The sequence below is a fragment of the Dicentrarchus labrax genome, unplaced genomic scaffold (assembly GCF_905237075.1).
Source record: "Dicentrarchus labrax unplaced genomic scaffold, dlabrax2021, whole genome shotgun sequence".
NCBI lineage: Eukaryota > Metazoa > Chordata > Actinopteri > Moronidae > Dicentrarchus > Dicentrarchus labrax.
The window spans coordinates 17,239,079-17,262,423 of NW_026136714.1; the positions used below are offsets into that span (position 1 = coordinate 17,239,079).

General features: G+C 40.3%; 1 protein-coding gene across 22 annotated transcripts in view; it reads right to left on the reverse strand.

Moving 5' to 3' along the window:
* kcnt1b (potassium sodium-activated channel subfamily T member 1b) overlaps positions 1-23,345 on the reverse strand; it is a 69,789-nt gene that overhangs the window by 44,598 nt on the left and 1,846 nt on the right. For 16 of the 22 annotated variants that reach the window (XM_051422755.1, XM_051422762.1, XM_051422752.1 and 13 more), the window contains exons 2-3: positions 20,133-20,181; positions 19,048-19,215 (exon numbers count right to left, since the gene is read on the reverse strand). In XM_051422755.1, coding sequence (XP_051278715.1) covers positions 19,048-19,215; positions 20,133-20,181 — 217 coding nt within the window. Of the gene's footprint in view, positions 1-4,054; positions 4,504-19,047; positions 19,216-20,132; positions 20,182-20,553; positions 20,652-22,254; positions 23,150-23,345 lie in introns of those variants that run through there. The other 6 variants (XM_051422754.1, XM_051422776.1, XM_051422764.1 and 3 more) reach the window with 5 other exon arrangements.

Consider the following 23,345-nt stretch of genomic DNA (forward strand, 5'->3'; position numbering starts at 1 on the left):
TGTAGAAACTAAGTAAGACGGCTTTGGTGCACAGAAGAATTCACAAAGGAACTGAGTTGAGAGTTTTTTATTAAATATGTCTGGAAGCTCAACTTAATAAAAGAGAAATTCATACCAAAGGTCTTTAACATTAACGAAAGAAGTTTCAGTGGACTGCAGTTATTGTTCCCATATCTGCACAGTTCACAGGCTATAAATCAGTATTGACTAAAAAGATAATCAAACTTCTTCTATGATTGAGGTTTAAGTACCAGTAACTGATATTCTGTTCTGACAACATATGCTTTTAAATATGACAATTTTTCAGCAGACAAAATTGCTGAGATTGCTCCTGATTCCTCCTAAAAACCGACATTAAGCCATTCTCCTGCCTGATCTAGTGGCTAACTGTCTTAAGCACATATCATATACCCATCATAGCTCGGCTTCATATCCTTCAGAAGGCCTTTGATGATATGTCCTCTCTGTGTCCCAGATTTTCCTAATCCATTTAACTGTCAATTAAATGATAAATGGAAAAATCTTTAAAAATGAATGAATGAAATCATTAATCAGTCAATGTTCCCAAAATGGCCGATAACAGTCTCCCATGTAGCTTTGACATTGAGAATTGTTGTTTAATTGTTGCTGACTGCACAAGACTATATAATAAAAAACTGAAAATGTAAGTAGTATGGCGACTTGATAAAAAGCAAAAGTGCTTTAGACTGACAGACATGTAAGCTCTGTAGAAGGCTGAGTGATGCAGAAATGTCAGCAAATTGTATAAAGTCTATGCTGCATATCAGTCAATCAAAGGTCCAAAGTTGTATTAAGTTGCTACTCTGTTGACCTATATCTAACAAACAACTCAACTCATCCTATGTGATATACTAGCCTTAATGAGAATACGACTAACAGTTCTCACTGGGCTCTAATATTCAGATGTATTAAAGACCAACAGGCCAAACCAAATGCCCATTTTCCTAACAGATTTTTCACAGAGAGGCAATGTGGTGGCGAGGCTGGATGAAGCCAACATATATCTGCGTGAGTCTGTTTTGACCACATCCTGTGTTAAAAAGATGGTCAATCCCTCTGTTCTTGAAGATCCTCCAAGTCTCATTTTGTCTCTTTACTGCCTACATTATTTTGATGCCAATACTGTATAGCGAATCTCATATACACACACACATAAAAAGGGATTCCCAGGCGTTTCTACATTATGTAGAAATAGATAAATTCTAGGCTGTCGTATAATGGGCCAAATTATTGATTAGGTCTCCTCCCACCACATCCTCTCATTCTTGAGCCAGCTGGACACAGATCCCACGCTGATCACATTTCACAACATAAAAGGCTCTCTGATTTCTGACAAGATCCTGTCAGCCTTCAGGGGACATTGTACGGGCTCTGTGTATGGACTAGAAATAAAATAAAAGGGTTATAGCATTTCTGAACTTAAAGTAATCTGACAGGAGGATGATCCAAGGTTAGCGTTTATTCATTCATATAGATATAAGAACTTATTGCCAAGAGTGGCAACCTAACCCTTCTAAATGGTTGACAGCGGTCAAAATCTGGTTGCCCAGGGCAACTGGCCAACTAACGCATTAGGGTTTTACAGCCTCAGTCATTTGCAGATATTGTGTATTAGATCCCCATACAAACAGTCTGGCATTGCAATATAGCCACAGTCAATATTGTTCAACTCTCTCAAAACTGATTGGCAGCCAAGCTGTTCTCAGGCCACATTTGTGGGCTGATAAAGCTCTAACAAATCCCTAGTCATCACTACAACCACCTACAGCAACACCACAAGCTTCATCACCTCCATCATCAGCATATATAACAGTTCATTCTCATTATTACTCATTTTTAATATGATTGCAGCTGCGGCTACATGTCACTGCTGTATTTGCCAATGTCATCCTCATTATCACTTACATTAATGTCAGTAGCATCCCTATGGACTGTTTTCACAACTGTCTAAATTCTTGCTAATACTGTACAGCATTAATGACTAGCTGCCCCATTCAAAACATGTCAACCTTTAAACCTGTCTTATTCAGACTATTCATAGACTTGAGTGTTTTGTTATCTGCTGTATTATACATCTTACTAGTTGACAGCTGATATTAGAAATCAGTCATCTAAAGCTCAAACCTACATTCATCGTTAGCGTTGACATAAACATCAAAGTCAGCAGTCAAGTACATGTAACTCAATATCGTCTTTACTGTAGTCATCATCATTTTTTGCATCCTTAGCCTAACCACTACAATATACGCAGTTCTTATTAGTGTTATAAAAACACAGAGGAGATCGCTGTGAGCTATGCTGTCATCTCGAACCTACCTGTGATCTTTATAATCTAAAAAACATCAGAAAGTTTAACATTAACATTTAAGAAGTGACAACTTTGTATACTTAAGCTGTGGGAGAATAAATATATTGTTTAAATTAGGTGAAAGCTAATAAAGGTAAAAGTGTAAAGCTGTCTTTCAAACTGGACCATTAACATGCCTGCAATGTATTTGCTACATGAGGTGAATATAAAACAAGTAGATGAATAGAAGGAGGGGACTTCAATTGGTGTCATCTCAAGCCGTAAGTAATCCTGCCCATCTTTAAGGCCAATAAATATCCACTCTCTGAGTATGGGATAACTCTGCCGACTCTGTAACACATCATCAACATCCTTCCAGGTCTGTCATCCAAAATATAGCAGCTAAAGTAGAGACATTTTGCCCCAGAGGAAAGATTTGCAGAGGTGGACTTGCAACCTTGCAAATTTCTCAATGAGTAGGGGAAATTCCTAGTGAAAGAGGGAGAGCAACCATTGAATTAATATTTAAAGAGACTTCGAGAGCCTTGTGGTTATAGTTTAAGTGATAACCCCTTATAATTTGCCAGATTATTTCACAGCATTTTTGCCAAAAATTCAATGTTGTTTACCATTTTTGACAGCAGTGAAATTCTTCATGCAATAAATGCGTTTAAATATTTGTCCCAGGTCACTCTTCTTGCTTTTGTTATCAAATGTGAAAATAAACAAACAAACAAACAAAAAAAACAGATGTATTACACAAAAAAATCTTCAGAAAATGCTCCATATTTCAGTGAACAGATGTCAGATTTCTGATCATACCAAAAATGCCAATGCACTCAAACAAATGTTGACAAGAAAAATGTGTGCTGTAAATACTGAGAGTGAGAAAACACTGCGGCACATTGGCTGTGCAGTGTTCTCTGAAACACTGCCAAACTGTTTTCAGCCCAACCAACCTCATATAACCTGCAGATCTCAAGTTCTTTTGTCTCCCTCAAAGGAAAAAAATAATGCATTTAGTCTCCCTCAGTTGTTACAGGTTTAGCCCATCTCACACCAACCACAATCTAATTTGTCTACCAAATGGTAGGAGAGTGCCCTGGCGGTGGAGATCTGCAGGGCACATTTCAGACATGTGCTGACATATAACATGTAGTCTTTGTATGTAAATATAAGAAAGGCATGTCAGCATAATCCCCCATGGTTTGCATTTTTATTTCACCCATCAATCTGGTTGTATCGTGTCAGAAATAACTTCAGCTTTCAGCTTTGAATGCAGTGGTTAGCTATAATAAGATTTCCCTATCCTATAAAAAAACATCAGGATTCATAAAACTGTAATGGGAATGCAGCATCCACTGAATTATGTAATCACTATACACTGCAGCCATTAAATGAAATCCAGTGATGCACAGAGAGACAAATGATTGACGGCAGAAGCGTATTGCAATCATTCACCTATTTGACATGAAACTGACTCATAACAGAGGCTGTGTTTATGTTTAACCCCAATGGACAAAATACAGCCTGTGCCACCCCGTGTTTTTAACGATAATGTCCCCATTCGCGGGTGGATAATCTTGATCGCAGCGCAACTTTTGCCAAAGGATAATTAACGAGCTAAGTTATCTTGAAGACTTTATGCACCTTGCGCTCATCGCGTCATGTCGCGGATGCTGCATGTGTTGCAAGCGAGCTGCGTTCGGAAACATGCGACTTTTGGTGCGGATCTGCGGCAGCTACCTTTGGCCGGCATCGCTCCCGAAAGAGCCCATGGTCCGGAGAGGGTTGGAGGTGTTGACCCAGGTGGGCTCTGGGGTTTTCTGCACCTCGGTCTTGACGTCTGGGTCGATCTCCGAGGGCGACGGCGTCAGCTTAGCGCCCGCCATGGCTCTTCTGCCTCCCCGAGTGCTACCTCCAGCAGAGAGCGGCCAATATGTTTCCTCCTGCTGGTGTCAGAACGGGCTCAGCTCACTCAGTGAAAACCGCATCCTTTCACTGGCGCTTGCACGAAGGCGGAGGGGGACAGTCTTCCTCCCTGCCGCATCACACTGAGGCGAGCACCAGCTTGTCTCCCGGTTGTGGAGCGCTCCTCCATCCCTGATGGAGATGTGGTCCCCGTGCGTCTATGAGATTCACGCGTCGTCACGATGTAACGTCAACCGCTCGGCCAACCCAACGGGCTCCCCGACCGGTTACATAACCAAAACGGTCAAACGTAATGATCCGCGATTTCCTGTTGATCTTCTCATCACCTGGGCTTCATTATCTCAAGTTTCTGCAATTTTCTTCAGAGCGCATATCTCTTGTAGATAATTCAAAAGGGGGGGGATGGAAGATATTTATTGTATGTGTGTCAATCAAGCCGTCCTCACTATTCGGCTCTGTTCAACCATTATTCGACCACAAGCACGAATCATCAGAATAATGAGACAGACAAATGAGCAGGTGGCTTGGGCAAACACTCCAGGGCAACGATCATACTGGTTTGCATGAAAAACACACGTGACACCTGGAGTACAACCTACATGAGACATAGGCTAATGAAATCATTCAGAAAGTTAGAGACAGGTGACATCTCTACTCATAGGCTTTTATGGAGAATCCTGGGAAACACTGATAAACCCAACAGAAATATTATCAGTAGGTCAACCCGTACTGAGCTGCAGTTTTCAAAACCAACTGGTAGACTTTATAACTATAAAGTGAATGAAAACTGTAAAGGCAAAGATACACAACGAAACATGCAGACAATCCTTCTTTCAAACACAAAATCTTCTCTAAATTTTACATTTTAAAGCCATACAAAGTGCTTTTTGGGGATTTGCTGATTCACTGTGTCAGAGGGCTGTAAGATGCCCTGTACAGGATGCCAGTCTACAGCTAACTCGTCATTCATTAGCCATGGGACACGGGGTCAGGTGTACAAGACAGGAGACACTGCGTGGGTGACACAGACGTTTCCCTCTGTTTTCCAGTTAGTATGAATTACCAATTTACATCAATCTGTGCCAGACATGAATTCAGAGCAGCTATTTGTAAATATTCATATTCCTCATCTCCTGTTCAAGATCATGATCTATGGGCCCTCTGTGCCATGTGCTTACAGGGTGTGGTTGATTTCTAATGTAGCCAGAGCAGCCACATGAGTTGAGCTCTCATTAGTAATGCATTTAGGGAACACATAATACAATCTACATTCATTGCACATGGCATTTTGAGTTCAGCCTTCAGGAAACACATTAAATTATGATGATAGTAACCTTGGGATTAGAGAGAGAGGTGGACTTGCAGAGATGGTCGCATATTTAATCCCCAAACTGGACAGGAAAATGTGGGAGGTGAGAGAGAGAGAAAAAAAAAAGCTGATATAAATGTATAATTTTTATACATTTTATGAAACAGACTCTGGTTGACCCCAAGTTGTCAGTGTGTGTGTGTGGAACTACTGTAGGACTGTAAAAGCATCGGCAACAAGGTTAAGTGTTTGTACCAAATCAACTTCCTCTGTATAAATGAGATTATTCTGTACCTCCACTCCAATCCTAATTGCCAAACAGCATTATTCAGTAGTTAAAAATGTAATTCATTTTAACGGGAAATGAAAAAATGCTGATCAATGAACATGATATTTAATCACGTGAAAAAACAAACAAATCTCCTCTTGAGGAGACTGTGTCTGCCCTGTGAGTGATTGTGGGTGTGACTAGTTTCAGTTGAGTGCAAGGAAATCAAAGTAAAAAAAACCTTTAAATTACAGCCCTGTGGTTGTATGCTTCCGTGAACAAGTTTCAGTTTCGTTCTCTTCGTTCTCCTTGTGTCTATATTGTCTTTGTCTCTTTCTCCTTCTGTGCATTCTGTTTTACTATATGTGAATGATGTACTTTGCTCGTGTGAGTCTTTGTGGTCTGTCCTCTTCCAGGTTTTTTATGGTGGAGTAGAGGCTCATTCATTCCTCATTCATATATTTACAATCTGTAATTGTACCATGTGGTTGTATACCATAATGCTGGTCTACTGTGTACATGCAACATGTATTGCCTCTGTTGCTTTTCCTGAGGTTTCTTCCATTTTTCCATTTCAGTCAGACAACTCACATCTGAAATCTTTATTAAAGCAGTATAGCATAGTTAGATTTTGGCATCTAGGCTCCGACCTCATCAATCCCCGCAGATATGTTTACATAGAGATATTGGGAAGTAAAACCCCCTAACCGGAGCCTACAGGTGGATGCTGGGGTGGTGGTGGGTCTTACAGCGCAGCAGGCAGCAATACTGATGCAGGGCAGCAGCGGCATTGACAGAGCAGAGGGAGGGCTGGGAAATTTTGCAGCTTAAATAGGCCGCCAGATTGAAAGGGAGCGCTTGGTTAGTGATTATGAAGGGTGAGGCATGTCATGTGTGTATAGCAGCGCAGCTCAAGTTGACTGCCTGAACTAGCTCGCAGGCTTCGCTCCATTAACGGGAGTTGTTCCTCATCCAAGTCGAGGGTCTAAGGGTAGAGGATGTCGTTTGCTGTACCGATATGGAATGCCATTAAGGGACATTTTCTAAGGGGTATGGGGATATATAAAAAGCATTTATTTGACTTGACTTTATTAAGCTGTGTTCTGTTTTCTCCATTAGTGTGAAAGTTCATTGAGAGAAACAAAAAAAACACAGAATCAAATTCCTTGTATATGTTATGCATATGCTCAGCCAATAAAGCTGATTCTGATGCCATGACAGTAAACAAAGCTTAAAATACAGACGTTACTGCAGCAAATACTAAAACGTGGATGCTTCACACACATCCTCAACCCAGCAGCACAGAAGAACTATACAATCACCACAAATTTAAGGTGGGCACAGATAGTGTCACCAATTCAGTATCCAACCAAATGTGAATTAAGGTCACAATCTCCCCTGTCTGTACCCGAGTTATGGCATGTCACGTGTTTTGCCAGCGTGGAGGTATAAAAAAGAAAAAAAAATGCAAGAGAATGACAGAGAACGGGATGCAGACAGGTTCATCAGTCGCAGAAACAGGTGTAGACGCACAGATTTGAGCACAGAGACACTTTGTGGAGAAGTAGAGAACTGCAGACTCTGATCTGACAACAGCAGCAGGGCAAAAACACAGTGTGCTACAAGAAACAGACACCATCCAGTGCCAACCTAATGTACTGTCAATCTAATGACACAGATGGTAGTACAGCCCTGGGTTTTATCTCCTGTGAGGTCATACTAATACAGCAGCCTTGAACAAGCTGCTCAGACCCATTACATGCTCCTGGTACATCACAAAAGCTGGGAGGAACCTGCCCCCTAACCAGAGGAAAAATAAGATTATGCTCTAATGAAGCAAATAATAAGTGTAGAAAAACAAATCTAAAGCCTAGGCGATTATCTGTTTATGCCAATTTTTCCCTTGAAAAAAATAAAAAACAAGACCAAATCAAGGATTCATATGATTTTAAAATGAGTGGTAGTTTGTGCCAGACATGAATTCAGAATACATTAATCTATAAAATGATTAGTTGATATTTCTTATCTCCAGTTAATTATGATGATCTTACAGGCCTGCTCAGAGTCATGCGCTTACAGGATGCAGTATATTTCTACTGTAGCCAGAGCTCTAAATTATTTCAGCATGATTAGCCAACTGAGATACTTTAGATTCACACTGCATATATTTACATACATTATTTTAGGTTCAAGCTGGAGTTTGAGGGGGCAGCAAAAACCCAGGGATATAAAACACAGAGAGCTGCAGTGAAGTCCATTAGCAGAGTACTGGGTATAGCTGGTAAAGACTTCCAAGAAATGCTTGGCACATTAACTTGAAATGAAATTAATTCCAGATTCTGCAAGATGAGAAACTTCCAGCCTCTGAGATGTAATAGAGAAAAAAAAAGGAAACTGAGTTTTGGGGACAAAGCTGATAAATGCAACACCAGGCTGTGTCATAGTGCCCCTGCTGTTACATTTAATGTTGCAGAAAAATGCAGTGTTTGAGGGCTTGCTAACAAACATGTGATCATATTGCTGGATAAATATGTTGTTACATAAGAGGAGACAACATATACTTACAGTGGACTTATTTATGTCATTAATATGTAAGCTACATTCTGCCTGTGAGAATGAACTAAAGCTGTTGATGGGTCAGATAATTTAAGAAAGCCTTGGTGAGCAACCAGGCTTCCCCTCTAAAGCTCCACAATCATTGGGCGCGCCTCAGCTTCATGTTCCATGCTGCAGATGGGCGTCGAGAGCTGTGATAACACTTCCTCTGTCAAAACATATTAAGGCAGTGAGTTGGCTCTGCTGTGGGCGAGCTGTCTGTCTGTGCGCAGCATAGCCAGAGAGGGGGAAGAAGTCTAGCCAATGCCACTGGCAGGCTTACACACAGGAGTGTACACACGCACCAGAGTGCCGTACACACACACACAGGGATGCTTTTTGCTCGCCGACTCCTTTTTTGCCAAAGGCTGTTTCGTGTAAAAAGGTTCAACCACCCATTTACTGGTCATAACCTTATGTTCTCTTCAAAAATTGAAAATGTCTGGGGGAATGTTCACTTGTGTAAAGTGAGTTTGGCAGAGCCAATGGTTCATTCAAAATTAAAAAAAAATACCATCTAGTCTTCAAATTGTCTGTGGGACCATTAAATCCTTTCTTTCAATCTCTTATGTGTGCCCTGAAAAGATCAGAGAGTCTCTCTTAAAGCGTGAGGAAATATAATGAAACACTACTTGTGCAGAAACATATGCAGCATTTACTCATGCACTATGCCTACAAACAAATGGCTGAATGTGCCTTTTTTGGGGTTTTCAGTTACAACTTCCATGTCCCTTTGAAACTTGTCTGAAAATATGCAGGCACTTTTAACAGGCCACATTAAAGACAAACAAGCCAAGTTCAGTTTCATGAATAAAACAACTGCTCTCAGCGTGATGCTGTGCCAGAAAGCAGTTGTGTTATTGTCCTCATTTGCATAAAAATAGGACAATCAGCTGGTATTTTTTTTTAAACTATGTAGGCTGCAGGAACTTTTCATATCTTCAGTGATAACTCAGTCTAATCTGTACAGTATTGATCCTTGTACCTGAACATTTTAAATAATGGCCTCCTTATTCACTATCTCCCAAAAAGCTAAGGTGAGGTTATCTTAAATAAATCAAGGAGTGCTTCCTTGGATCAAATACAATTTTCTTTGCCACTATATTTTATGATTCGACTCACAGTCTTGTATTGACAAGAAGGTAAATCAGGGTATTGAATTTCAGTGTTACATTTTAATTAAAAATCAAGATTCAAGGTCATGCACCCTTTTCTTTAATATATATTTGGGGCCTTCGATACAGTATTAACACTAGGGCTGCACTTTTGTGATTATTCTGACAGATAGTGAGATTGCGATTCACGATTAAGTGGGAATGATCATGACCAAACTGAATATTCACCAAAGAAAAACTATTCAAATTTGAATTTTGATTGAATTGAAATTTTTGGGGGTCTGTACCAAACAAACATCTTTTCTCAAATGTGGAAAAACAAGATTTGTAGACCAGGGCACCTCTGCAGCACTACAGTACTTCATTATAATGCCGTTTTGTCACACAGTTTACCTTTATCAAAACATTACAGCTCTTGCGTTTTGCACTTGGCCATATTGCCAATTTCGCTAATATTTAGAATAATTGTGCAGTTATTAACACACAAGAAAAGTTTGAGAAAAATCATTAGTAATGTGCTGGTTATAATGACCTTCATTCAACTCCAACAACTTGATAAGCTTTTGTACAGTATGTTATACAGTTCATAAGACCAAGAAAACACAATTTTAAGCTAAAGATGTCTTAAAATTATATATGTGTATATATGAGTAATATATGAATTTTAAGACATTGGTGTACAGTATATATACACAGTATAGCTCTTGTGTAGTTCTACAAATCCTGAAATTCCTTTTAAAAGTAGATCTGGGCTATATACAGTATAGTGTTTGTGATGTAACGTTATATCGATGTTGTGACATAAGACATGAGATTTTGCTTATGGTATCCTTCTTTAGCTTTTCTTGGTCTTATGAACTGTATAACACTGTACAAAAGCTTATCAAGTTGTTGGAGTTGAATGAAGGTCATTATAACCAGCACATTACTAATGATTTTTCTCAAACTTTTCTTGTGTGTTAATAACTGCACAATTATTCACGAAATTGGCAATATGGCCAAGTGCAAAACGCAAGAGCTGTAATGTTTTGATAAAGGTAATCTGTTTACATTGTAAAGTAAACAGACAGTAGGTGACAAAAAAAACAACCTATCCTTTGAGAGGCTGTCAGTTGTAGTATTGTGAAAGGCTGCCGCTGGGCTCTTTACTAAAATAATGCTGCAAATCCGTGATTAGTGAACCACAGCGGCTATACTGATTATGAAACATTTACTGATTACCTTGGCCAGGCAAAAGATCAAACAGACAAACAAGTGCAGCACTACATACAAAACCATCTCACAGCTTTTACGACCATACAAATGAGACATGAGAGAGTGATAATTAGTTGCTATTTATAAATCAGCTTAAATAGTATTTAAATTGATTATAATCAAGGCAAAAACACCAAGTGAATATTTTACTATTCAAATGTAGCTTCGGTATTTAGGTCTTGCATATTTGATTGAATCTTTTATAGAGGGAGGACGTCTGTTCAGGGATGCCTGAATAATCCTCTATGTGACGCTGTATGTCTCATACACACCCACAACACTGGAACCCCCTCTTCAGTGCTGACAAGCTCATCCAAATGCCTCCATCATCACAGCTGCTTATTAGTCTGACAAGCCAACTCCACCGATGCTAATTAAGTTGGCAAGACAGAGCATAGGGGCTAAATGGCAAATACACCAGAGATTTCTAGCCACAAAAATGCAACGGCCTGGGAGAAAAACTAATTCTGAAGGGTAAAATAAAACTTTTATACTTCAGAAGAAATCCCCCCCCTCGATAATTCTCCCATGCTGCCTAGCTTTAAATGTCTGTCCCATTTGAGCTATCTCTCTGAGGCTGTGCGTTCAGCTACTGAAATGTTCCAAATGATTTCATATGAAGACCAATAAAAGCGCTCTAGGAGGGCTGCACTCTCATTCTTTCCAGCTTAAGCATGTTGTGCCACTTTCACTAATACCTCCACGGCGTTATGGGGAAATAATTCTGAGAGCAAATTGCTGAAATGGAGCCCTGTCCAAATTGAGCTTTTCAGGAATGCAATGCTTCAGCTCTCCCATCACTTTCACCCTTTATTTGTTCACATTCCAGTTTCTGCTCACTGGCTGCACAAATCCGTACAGAAACTTGCCCACATAGAATGTGACAAAACAGACAGTGTGGACAACATGTTTGGGGCCTCTGCTTCATTGTGACGATAACAATAATCTTTAAACCGACAGCACGTCAAAGACACACAGCCTCTCTGCTGCTGATGGGAACAAGTCTAGCGGCCCTTAAGTGTCGCCCACCCACTCTATGCTGATGGTGATGACTAATGCCACCTATGGTCTAAATTGCAAGCTCTGGTTGCTAAGCAAAACTGTGCATGTCACCAGTAACCACACTCAGTCTTTCAAGCATGTCACACTTTCAGGTGAGATGACGTTAGGAAATACATATTATGCACATACACACACTTAACTTTTTCTCTTAAAAAATAACAAAAAGTACCAGATCACTAAGCGGTATCAGTGTACCAGTACTGTTAAAATCTCAACATCCCTGCATGCACAACTGTTGCAGTCATACCACCTTAATTTGTATGTTTTATAGTATTGAATTCTACTATGTTAGTGTTAAAAAAAAAAAAAAAGGTACTGTACAGTAAAAACTACAACAATGTTTTATATATGACTGATATGTATATATATATATATATATATATATAGATATAAATCTCATACCACTGCAACCAAATCAACTGTGTATGTGTGACGCTGCTCTCTATTTATACAGGTATCTGATAAATATGAATTGCCATCCTAAATGGAGTTGGACTTAAGCTTGCAGTGGGAACATACCCTTAGAGCACTCCGACTGCTTGTCCTCCGTGACTTATTGGACCTAATCATCCTCATCGTCTTCATATTAGTGTCAACCATCACCCGTCTGCCTTCACTCTCTCCCCCTTCTTCTTTTCTCCAATCTGTCATCCACTCCATCCTACTCTATCCCTTTTCCTCCGGGTTTCTGTGTTCCTTCTGCTCTGCCCTATCTTATCATCAGCCTCCAAAATTTGCTCAGATGGAAATCATCCAGGCATCAAATCCCAGCAGTCACTACTTCTGCCACAGAATCAGTGCAAACAAACAGCTGCTGCCAATATCACTGCACAATTATCGTCTCAGGACGCTTTATTCCACCTAGAGTTTGGGTCTGTAATGTCTATTCTGGACAGAAAAAAAAAAGATCTAAAAAAAAAAAAAAAAAACTCCTGATATGAGATCAACTCAGAAATAGCAGATTACTAAGTTTAAAAACAAGGCTTCTGTGCTGCTATAAAGCTGTCATATTTGAGATTTTCACAGCAAAGCACGGGTGAATGATCAATGTCTGAGGCTAGCTGTTTCTTGACAGCAGAACATGCGTCACTGTTAGGTCTCCATTCCAAGAGGCACTACTTGACTCATGAGTAGAGTTAAGAGTTGATTCAGTTGAACTAATTAACACTCCTCACTCCGTCGCCATTACTTCCATCAGCATCCTGTCTTGATTGGAAGAGAAAACCCCCCCCAACAAGATTAGACACGCAGAGGAAAAGATAGATGAAAGCAATTTTCTCCCTGCTGCTCTTTCTGCTTTCAGCCCTGCATGCCGGCATGTATAAAAGTGTTTGCTGGCTTGTTTCTATTTCTGACGTTGACTGAGGCTGCCCCCCCCCTCCCTCCCTCTGCTGGTTGACAGACTGAGAAATAAACCCACGTACACACATTCGGATGTATAATCAGACACTCACAGGTGCACACACACACACCCACACACAAACACACACACACACCCAACTGCACAGACAATACTCAAACCACTCACACACAGACCAAATGCTTGTCAGACCAATGACTTCAGTGTGATTGCTCCTCTTCAGCACCCACACAGCCAAGCAGTCATTATAGCCCTCTGACACCCAACCCTGGAGATAATGACAGCTCAAGAGGGAGACCCCCCCCCCCCCATCCACACAGTACACCCACATCCACACCATAGACACAAAGAGAGGAATGGAAATACAAGGACACACATACTCAGCACAACAGCACAGAAGGGCTTGTTGCCTTAATACTGTTGGAGTGACACACATTGAGAATCGTGCATTTGCTGAGAGACATCAAAACACATCAAGGAACATTCACAGGGACACGCACTCCTTCACACTGAATGGGTGCATTTGTTTGAATGGGTGCATTTGTTTGTGTGTGCTTTTTATGACCTGGATCTTATTTTCGTGGACTTATCGAGTTTTGGAGACCTTAAGACATCACTTCACGAGGGAGGGTTAACTTCTAGCAAATTCAGTTTAGCCAACTGGAAGTAGGATTGGGTGATAATGACATATAACATATCCTGTGAGACTTTATAGATATGTCAATTGGCACAGATTTTCCAACTCTGTTTGTCATTCATTAAAGGGGAATATATATTTAATATATACTATTTCAACTTGATAAACCCGTTTAGAAATCATTTGGATGGTTAAATGGCCTGTTCCGGTGAAAATGGTGACTTTCCCCGCTCCCCCTAGCGTCCCCAGGCAGAAAACCAACCTTGCAACTTTGGGACTACCGTCCCGTTAAGTTGGAAATAGGAAGTATCGTAAGAAGCGAGAATGAGCAACGATGAATGTATTACCCACCTCGGTAGACATTGCTCCACACGAAATAGTTGCCCGGCAACAAATGCACATCAGCAGCGGTAGAAAGGGAGAGGAGGGTGCCGCAAGTGGTTTTTTTATGACAGTGTTTTGAAAGATACGTCCCAGAGCTGTAGGGGAGCTCGTTGAGAAAACATGCAACGACAAAAGTGAAAACCAGCGAAGAAATGGCTAGAGTTGCCAAGTTCCCCTTCAAAGCGGATCATTGCTATGGCAGGAACTTTAATCTGTGCTTCTTTCTTGTGAAATACTGCAAAATTTAAAGTCCTCTGGTCTATGTGGTGATGGTGAATACTTGGAAGGAACTAAAAAAGAAGTGTATTTTTTAGCAAAATTGAAGTTATCACTATAGATACGTATGATTCCCGTGAATAAACATCACACATGTACTTGATTACTATGTAAAAATGGATTCTTATAGTTAATAGCTATATAAACTGTGGTGCTTTTATTTTCTCCTGGCATTTTTAGATCTCTTTTTTTAGGCTCTCTGTGAACTGTTGGTGAAACTCACTCACTCACTTACAGGATCAGCATTAGATAGGTGCAATACGCTGTTTGCAGTCATGTGATTCTGATGACACTTGAAATTCAGAATGGCAAGAATAGATAAGATGGAAAGATGAAAGCCTGTAATGTGCTACTTGTTGTTTACTCATTGTGTCATTCCAGTCAAAATATGTGTGAAATCTGGAATCGCCCAATTCATTCTTAAACTATGGCTAAAAAGCTATTTTTTAGGTCATGGGGACCTTTGAGTCAAGTGTCACCAATTCAGTGTCCAACCAACTGTGAAATATGGCCCAACCCCCCCTTCTGTTCCTGAGTTATGGTGTTGAATGGACAAAAAAGTGTTTTTCCAGGACATCAGGATGTCACAGTGACGTTAACCTTTGACCTTTTGGGTAAACAATCAGAATTTAATTGTTCTATCCCATTAAACATCTGTGTGAAATTGTGTTATAATTACCACATTAATTTCTTGAGTTATGACCAAAAACTTGTTTGTCAAGAATTGGACGGATAAGACGGAGAACCCAAAAACCTAATTCCAGTATGCAGGCATAAGAACAGTCAGAAATGGATGCTGCTGGGTAGTTGCAGGGTCCCGTTTTGTGGTTAATAAAATACAGGGTCTTAGATAAAGACATTTTAGGCAGTATCAGAGTGCTTTCTGAGACAGGTATTAGTATCGGTATCGGAACAACTCTCAAGAAAGCGGAACATTACCCTTCAATCAAACTGCTTGCATCCTGTGATGTGGGACTATCTCAAGCAGAAAACAAGTAAAAAAGTTGTGAGACACTGTAATAGATCATTGTGGGCGATGTTGCAAGTCAATGAGCAGGACAACTTAATGGAAATAAGGGTCATGAAATACCTCAATGTGTTTGATCTATACACAGTTTATCAATTGTTTTTTTTTTTTAAATCCAATATATTACAAAACTACAATATACAATTAGATATCCATATCACCCACTCCTTTGTGGAAGTGAAAACAAAAAAAAGATGTCAGGATGCGCTGCTGTAAATGAGCTCCTTCCTAGTTCAAATGTGACTTTTCCGTTCCAAACAAATTTGTGTACAGTGGTAACAGGGCACACGCCACTCCATTGTAAATTTGCTTTAGTCAACCTGATAAAACTGTCTTTGTTACAACCTGTCACAGCATCTTGTCGCTGCCTTACAAGACTCCCTTCTAGTGATGGTATGATATTGACTGAGATAACACAGCCTGAGTCCTTCAACCCTACTGCCTTTTACTCTCATAGCCCACTGTGACAGATAGAATAGATGCAAAAGGCCATCAGGGTAGAAGGGGGGGGGGGTTTGACTCTCCCTCTAGGGGGTTAATTTGTTTAGAGGCTTTACACTTGACAAGGCATAAGCACAGGGAATAATGAACATTACAATCCATAAGCATATACAAGATCATCAACCGAGAAATGGAGCATCCCCGAAGCCCAGTGACAGAGTCTGCTCCTGTTTCCACTCCAGAGCTCGGAAACTAGCAATTACAGAGCAGCGCCATAAAATGCTAACAATAATGGCGTTTTCTTCTTGTGCATCTTCATTCACTGCCTAACGCACAATGTGCAGAGGTGTGTGAGAAGCTGACGTTTACAGCTGTTATTTATTTTGAAGAAACAAAAGCTGGTGTGTTTTAAATGCTAGGATCTGTGAGTTTGTGACAAGACCTAGCATTTGCACGCACACGTCGGTAGCCCAGCAACAAACCCTAATTACCCTTTGCAATTGAATAGTGATCAGCAGAACAATTCACAGGGGAAATTCTGGATGAAACATGCACACAAACACACACAACTACATGCACACATACATGCAAGGCATTATCAAGCAAGCTGAGAGCTGTATTAAAGCCTCTCAGTCATAATAGTCTGTTAAAAGATAAACTTCATGTTACTGCATGTTGACTGTTATTTCCATGTAATTAATATTTAGTGTAATCTATACTATAAGCCAGTGTTGCTTTATTTGTCTTAATCAGCTCAAACCATTCATGATCTTTTATGTCAATAATACTCATAGTTGAAGTGGCATTCAGCTAAAAAAAAACACAAAGCCATAAACCTTTGTAATCAAATACTGAGAAATCACTGCATCCGTTGGGAAAGCACAGAGACCAGTGTGTTGGGGGGATGGTCAAATACTGGATCTCTGTTCTAAATGTTATGTGTGGACAAAAGGTCTTGCATTGATATAAAACATAATGACAGCAATATACAGCAGGGGACCCCAGAGACAGTGAGAGTGAACAGAAATACAGAGGTAGCTAAAGAGAGGATGGTGGTAAAACTGAATGTCATACATTTACTCTCATAGAAAACTCGTGTTGAAAATAAAATAAAATTTCACAAGTGGTACATTTACTGTCCATTTGTACAAGATATAGATCAAGGGAGCTAATTGCAAAACACAAAAGCCATTCACAGAAGGTTATTGACTCATTGCTGAAACATGGCTGTTGCTCAGGACAACCAAGAGCCTGGTGTCCAGAGATAATGCAGACAATGTGCCGTCTGTCAGATTCAATCATCGATCGAATTATAAATCAACGATACGGTTATAGGCCGGAACAACTATGCAAACAAACAATGAAATAAAATATTTATTCAGTAATGTAACCCTCATTTTCTGAGTAAGACACTGAGCTAGGTTCGAAAGACAGGGGTAGTAATACTGTCGGATCACGGCTGTGTTACATGAATCAGGGTTCTCAACAATACAAAGAAAACAATAGGACGGCTTGGGAGGTGGACGTTTCCCGGATGGAAACAACTACAGTATCTGCATGGTTAGATAAAACTAGAGGCAACTGTAGCTTTTTTTGGGAGTGAACTGACCCTTTCAGTTGAGGCAAGACCACTGCCTTTCCCTTTATCTTTCTTCAGTTTCTTTCAAAAGAAACTAACTAACATCGCTCCTAGAGGCGACTGTCTTGGTTAATGAACAACAGTCTGATTATAAATAAATTGTGTCTGATATGAAAAAAAACCCTCCAGCCTTTTTCCTAACTGATTCATTATTTTGAGCCATTTTTAAAAAAGGAGTTTAGTTTTCAAATGTGAATATTTTCTGGTTTCTTTAGTCCTCTGTGACAGTATACTAAATATCCTTGGGTGGAGGACAAAACAAGACACTTGAAGATGTCATATTTGGCTTTTGGAAACAGTGATTAACAATTTTCACCATGTTCTGACATTTTTGGACCAAACAACTAATTGATGAATCGAGAAAATGATCGCCAGGTTAACCGATAAGGAAAATAATCGTTAGTTGAAGCCCTAATGTTAACTTTGGATTTGAAGTTACTGACAAAGCCACAGGAAAACTATAAAGCAGAGCTTTCCATTTGCCCTTTGCAAGCCCATAGTGAAGTGACTGCTGATACTTTAGTGAGACGGCTTCATTTCAGGACCATGGAGAGCGCCACAGTACTCAGCCATGGCTGATGCTTGACTAATTCCTCCCCTCTTGGGCAGCAAACAGCATCTGTTGGTCTGCCTCTCCAACCGCAGCAATAATTGAACTCTTAGGAGACTCCAAAACACTCCAGCGCTCTAGTGACTGTGGCACCAGTCAAGGGCCAAGGGACGTGCTATTTCATGCTCAGTTATCTCAAGCCAACTATAATCTGATTAAAAAATAAATCTAATAAAGCAACAAAGCATTTCTAAACTACTTTCTAATACTTCTGTGTGTTTTTCTTATTTCTGTGGATAACTGGCCACATACAGCACCTGTTCTGGTGCCAACCCCTTAAAATTGTGTGTGCAGGGGCTTTTTTTTCTAAATTGCACCTATGTCACAATTAAACAAGGTCAAATTCATCATTAAAAGAGGCAGACAAACCAATTATTTCTCTGCTGACAGTCACTGAAATAGCCCAGTGCCATGCAGCCACAAGGTCTGAGCAAGTGGCAAGACTCTTTACTTTTTCACTACAAAACCTCTCACTCCACTGTTTCTATTTCAATTCTGTATCCACCTACACATAAAACCAACAGCAGCCAATACAAGTTCCGCCACATCTCTAGGGGGTTGTCGTGAGGAATCATGCTGGGAAATGTAGGAAAACAGTAACTGAAGCAGAAGTAGATGAGGTGGCTCGAGGTAAAGAGGGTACAGCAATATACACTCAGCACAAACTAACTCCTGAAATGTGTGTAATACCAAACTGTCAAAAACAGTGTAATTTTGAACATAAAGTAGATGTAGGCACACACACATACACACACAAACCCCTCCAGGAATATCCCTGGGCAGCCTATTATATACTTTGGTAGATATACTACCAGTGTTTTTCATGCTACCTGTCATCATTCTGAAATGTCTGGTCCCCCAGCAGCAAATCCCTGAAGCGATAGCGAGGTGGAAGAGGGGGCACCTCCGTATCCACCTCCGCCATCTTGAGAGCCGAGATGTCCAGAATAACGCCAGAGTTGCTGCTGTTGTTCTTCTGAAGGGTCTCGGTGGATGACCTGCAGGGCAAGTAGGAGAGCAGCATTCATTCATCAAGGTTTAGCACAATTCTGCTAAGAAAGCCTGTCACATTACAGTGGGGACATTTCAGTGCACATTAACAGATACAATAAGGCGTACGGTGAACATAAGGCAGTGATTGAGAAGTCCAGTACTGGGGAGGAGATTTATTGTTATGGGAAATCAGTAGGAAGAAACAGTGCTGTATTATAAAAACAGTCTGTTCGCAATCAAAACAATCAATGTTCAGAGGGACTGTATGTTCCACAGATGCCAATTTATTCATTTGGGACTAAATTGAAAAACAGTAAAACTACAGCAAGGAAAAAAAGGCCCATTTTTAAAATCTGTTCTATGAATACGGATTCCAAGTAAACATGGCATGCCTTTACTGAGGATGATGTAGTGAGAGCAAACGATAATTTCCACTGTGGGTCATATCTCAGCACTACAAACACTTGAATGAACATTCTAGCCTAACTCCTAAGCTGTTCTGTCTACAGTGTCAAACACTGCTGAGCAAACATTTACATTAGGTTTAACATAAATGATTTGATTTGTGGAAGGGAATTCTAAACGTGGACCTGATTCTGAGTCAAATCAAGTCATGCATTAAAGTCTGAACCAGATGATTTGATGCAACTGTCCTATTTTACACGCATCATGTATTATGAAACAAAATAAAATGAACATATTCTCGTGCATTATTCAAAGAGAAAAACTGACATTTCACTAAACGAATAGTTTACTGTAGAAACAAATATGAAAATACAACCCAGCTACTTCAACATAACAGTGTGCATGTGTGTTTCTTGTGCATACAGTATTAGCTACATACTGGCGCGCCTGTGTATTTGTGTTCCCACTGTGTCACTCAATGTCACATGTAGGGGAATGAAGTGCTTCAGGAGATTACCTGTCACCATGGGAACTCGATGATCGGCGTGGATGGCTCATGGCTGCCTCTTGTGGGGGATTTGAGTGACGAATGAGAGAGCGAGAGAAAGAAAGGTGAGGGCAGAGGGAGGCAGAAGAAAGACCAGGAGAGTTTAAGAGCAACTTATTAAAATTCACCTCTTTAAAACTCAACGAGGATGTAATGTGATTACATTCGCTTCCTGTGTCGCAGCTTAACTCTGCTCAGTTCAGCAAGACCCCTAAAATGCGCAGCTCTTTAAAAACAGAACGGGATTACACCGACACACTTTAATGCAAGTGTGCAGTTCATTATTAATGTGCTCACACATACCCAATTGATGTTTGTGTGTTTTATTATTCATAGCATATATTCTCATAAAGTGTTAAGTAGCATTTCAGGTCAGTCAGCTATTACCTACCTCTGTGTTTATTGAAGGCACCCTCTAGTACGGGTTTTAATGTGTGCAGCCATGCTGAGGAGGGATACCCCTTATCAAGGTGGTGTTAAACCCATTTTCTGCTCAGAAAGCAACAAAGGGATAGGAAAATTATTTCAGAAATAGAACACTGACATTTTCCTTCTGCACCCAATGGATGTACAATACATGAATGCATGTTCTTCCTGGCTGTACATGGTGGGCTCCATTCATGTGTGTGTGTTTTTACTTGAGTGAATCAATGCTCAGCTTATTTCATAGATGGCTTACATGTTCAAAAACATGGTTTATCTATCATGTTGAGATTGCTTTGATTTCCCTCTTGAGCTTCTACAGAGGGAAAAATAAGTGGGTAATACAGAGCTGTGTATTTGTGTGTGTGTGTGTGTGGTCATCATAGTACAGTGTGGGCAGCCTTGAGTGGGCTAATAGCACCCAGAGACATGCTCTCCCTGATTAACAGTGAAAGCAACGACCCTCAGAAGCACAGACAGAGGAGAGAGAGAGAGAGAGAGAGAGAGAGAGAGAGTGGGGAAATTTAAAAAATGTGTGTGCTAGTGAGGAAAGGAGAGGAGAAGAAGAGTAAAGAACACATTGTCCTCATTGTGTACTTTACTTTAGGGGAAAGGAGAAATTAAGGAGAACCGGATGAAAAAGATGATGGCTGTAAGTCAACCATGTGAGTAAAACGCTCCTTGTCCTCTATTAAAGAAATCTGCAACCATTGAGAGCCGACTTAATGGATGAGGCAAAGTGACCACAATAATAATGGAAAAGAGTTGCTCCTGGTAAGAGACTGTCTGCATTTAATGGAGAGAATACTGCAGATTCCCACCAAAGAAAGCAGATGGGCCGAGGAAAAATCCATGCAGGGCAGAGATAAAATGGTCCCAAGAAAAAACATATGAGAGGACCCAGAGTTAGAATACAAAAAACTAACTAACGGGCATATGAGGTCTGTGACAATCCGCAATCTTCTTCAAAACTATCTATTACGAAAGACTCAAGTTAGATGTCACACTTACTAGATGAGATACAAAGATTATCAGCCGTATCTAAACCTTATGTACATTCTGAATATTAAACTTTTAATCTGAACAGTAAGTTTTCCTTATGGTTACAGAAAAGGAAATGTGTCATTTGGACAAGGTTCATCTCTAAAACACGGTCACAATAAAAAAAAAAAAGTTTGTTAGTGACAACAAAAAGCCTAAAAAACTACTTCTATATGTAAAAAGTTAAAGATATATTAAGAAAGAATATTTCAGATTAAATTCAAAAACGTCAATGGTCGAGAGAGTTTCAACCAAATATCTGCCACGAAGTCCACCACAGATTACACTACACTACAAATAGCTAGCTAAGGGATAGGAAGGACACAATTCCTCCCATATTGTAAGCTAATATCATATTGTATAAAACATATTATACAAGACACAATTGTACCATAAGCTTATTAGTATCATTGAAGTTTCACAACATTAAGTCAAGGAAGAGTTTCACAAATACAGTTCCCTTTAGAACACCTTGAACTGCAATATTATGGCACAGAGATACAGTAACAGACAGACAACAACAAGATAAATTAACTTACAAATGAGCACCACAGTCACTGTGAGTAAAGTCAGACTTCCTACAGAAACATACATAGGCTACAAAGGTTAACTTGTTAACTTCGTTTACCTGGCTGTTTTCCCGTGTCTGACCGAGGTCCCATCATCGTAAACATAGGCTGGCTTTAGATAACCTCCATACACTGCCCATACAGCATTGTCTGTGTGACAGCGGATGTTTCCCATCAACGCGCCCCTGCGAAAACTCTGTCATCGTTGAAAAATGGCACTTATAATATAAAAGGTGGGGGGGGGGACTCCAGCGGCCAGGGGGTAAAACAAGAGTTATCTTAAGCGTTCAGGTAAATCAAATCAATCCACTGTAGCTCCTCTTGGCTACAAACACAGCAGCTGGACAAGCTAGCTTTCTACCACTACTTCGCCATCTGTACACTCGCGTGGTGGGTTATTTAGGTTTATGAGAAAAAAACGAGTCCCGGTCCTCAGCGCTGATTGGCTGACACGCCTTTGAAACCGTTGTCATTTTTCGCACACCTGACAGTTAATTTAAATATCAATGCGCGAGCCCCGAACCGGCACCCATGCTGGGATACTTCGTTGTCGCTTAGCAACAACTTTGTTTTGCTAGTCTGAAAGAACTACATTACTTGGCGGAAGAAGGATGAATTGTTATTTTTAGTCCGAGGCTGTCGAGTGTAAACTTGATTTTCCTCGTGCCTTCATCTTTCTAATTAGCGCCAAATCCCCTAACGGTTTTCAGATGCTCTTACATCACAACCCCTGGTCTAAAAAACCACTGTAAGCACCGCTTCTCACGACTGTCTGTCTTCTGCCACATAACGCTGGCAAACGCAACTATAATAAGGACATCTTGGAAGCGCGTCTTAATCTCTGCTGGTTTCCATGCTTTCCTGTCAGCATCAGCATCCTTTCCTCCCAGGACAGAGCAGCAGGAGGAGGGCGCTCATTTTCCAACCTGGAGTCACCTCCGGGTGCCTCGCCATCTGCCGGACAACTTTAAAATGATTACTGAGGAAACTAATACATTTGATGCTGGCAGGAAACTTCTCATTAAAAAAAAAAGCTTTTAGTGAATTGAATAAACCTTACAATAATGTAATAACGCAACTGTAATTCTGCGTCGTCACGATAGTAGTCGTGTCATGCTTGTGTTTTGAAGATAGCCTACAAGACAGTGGA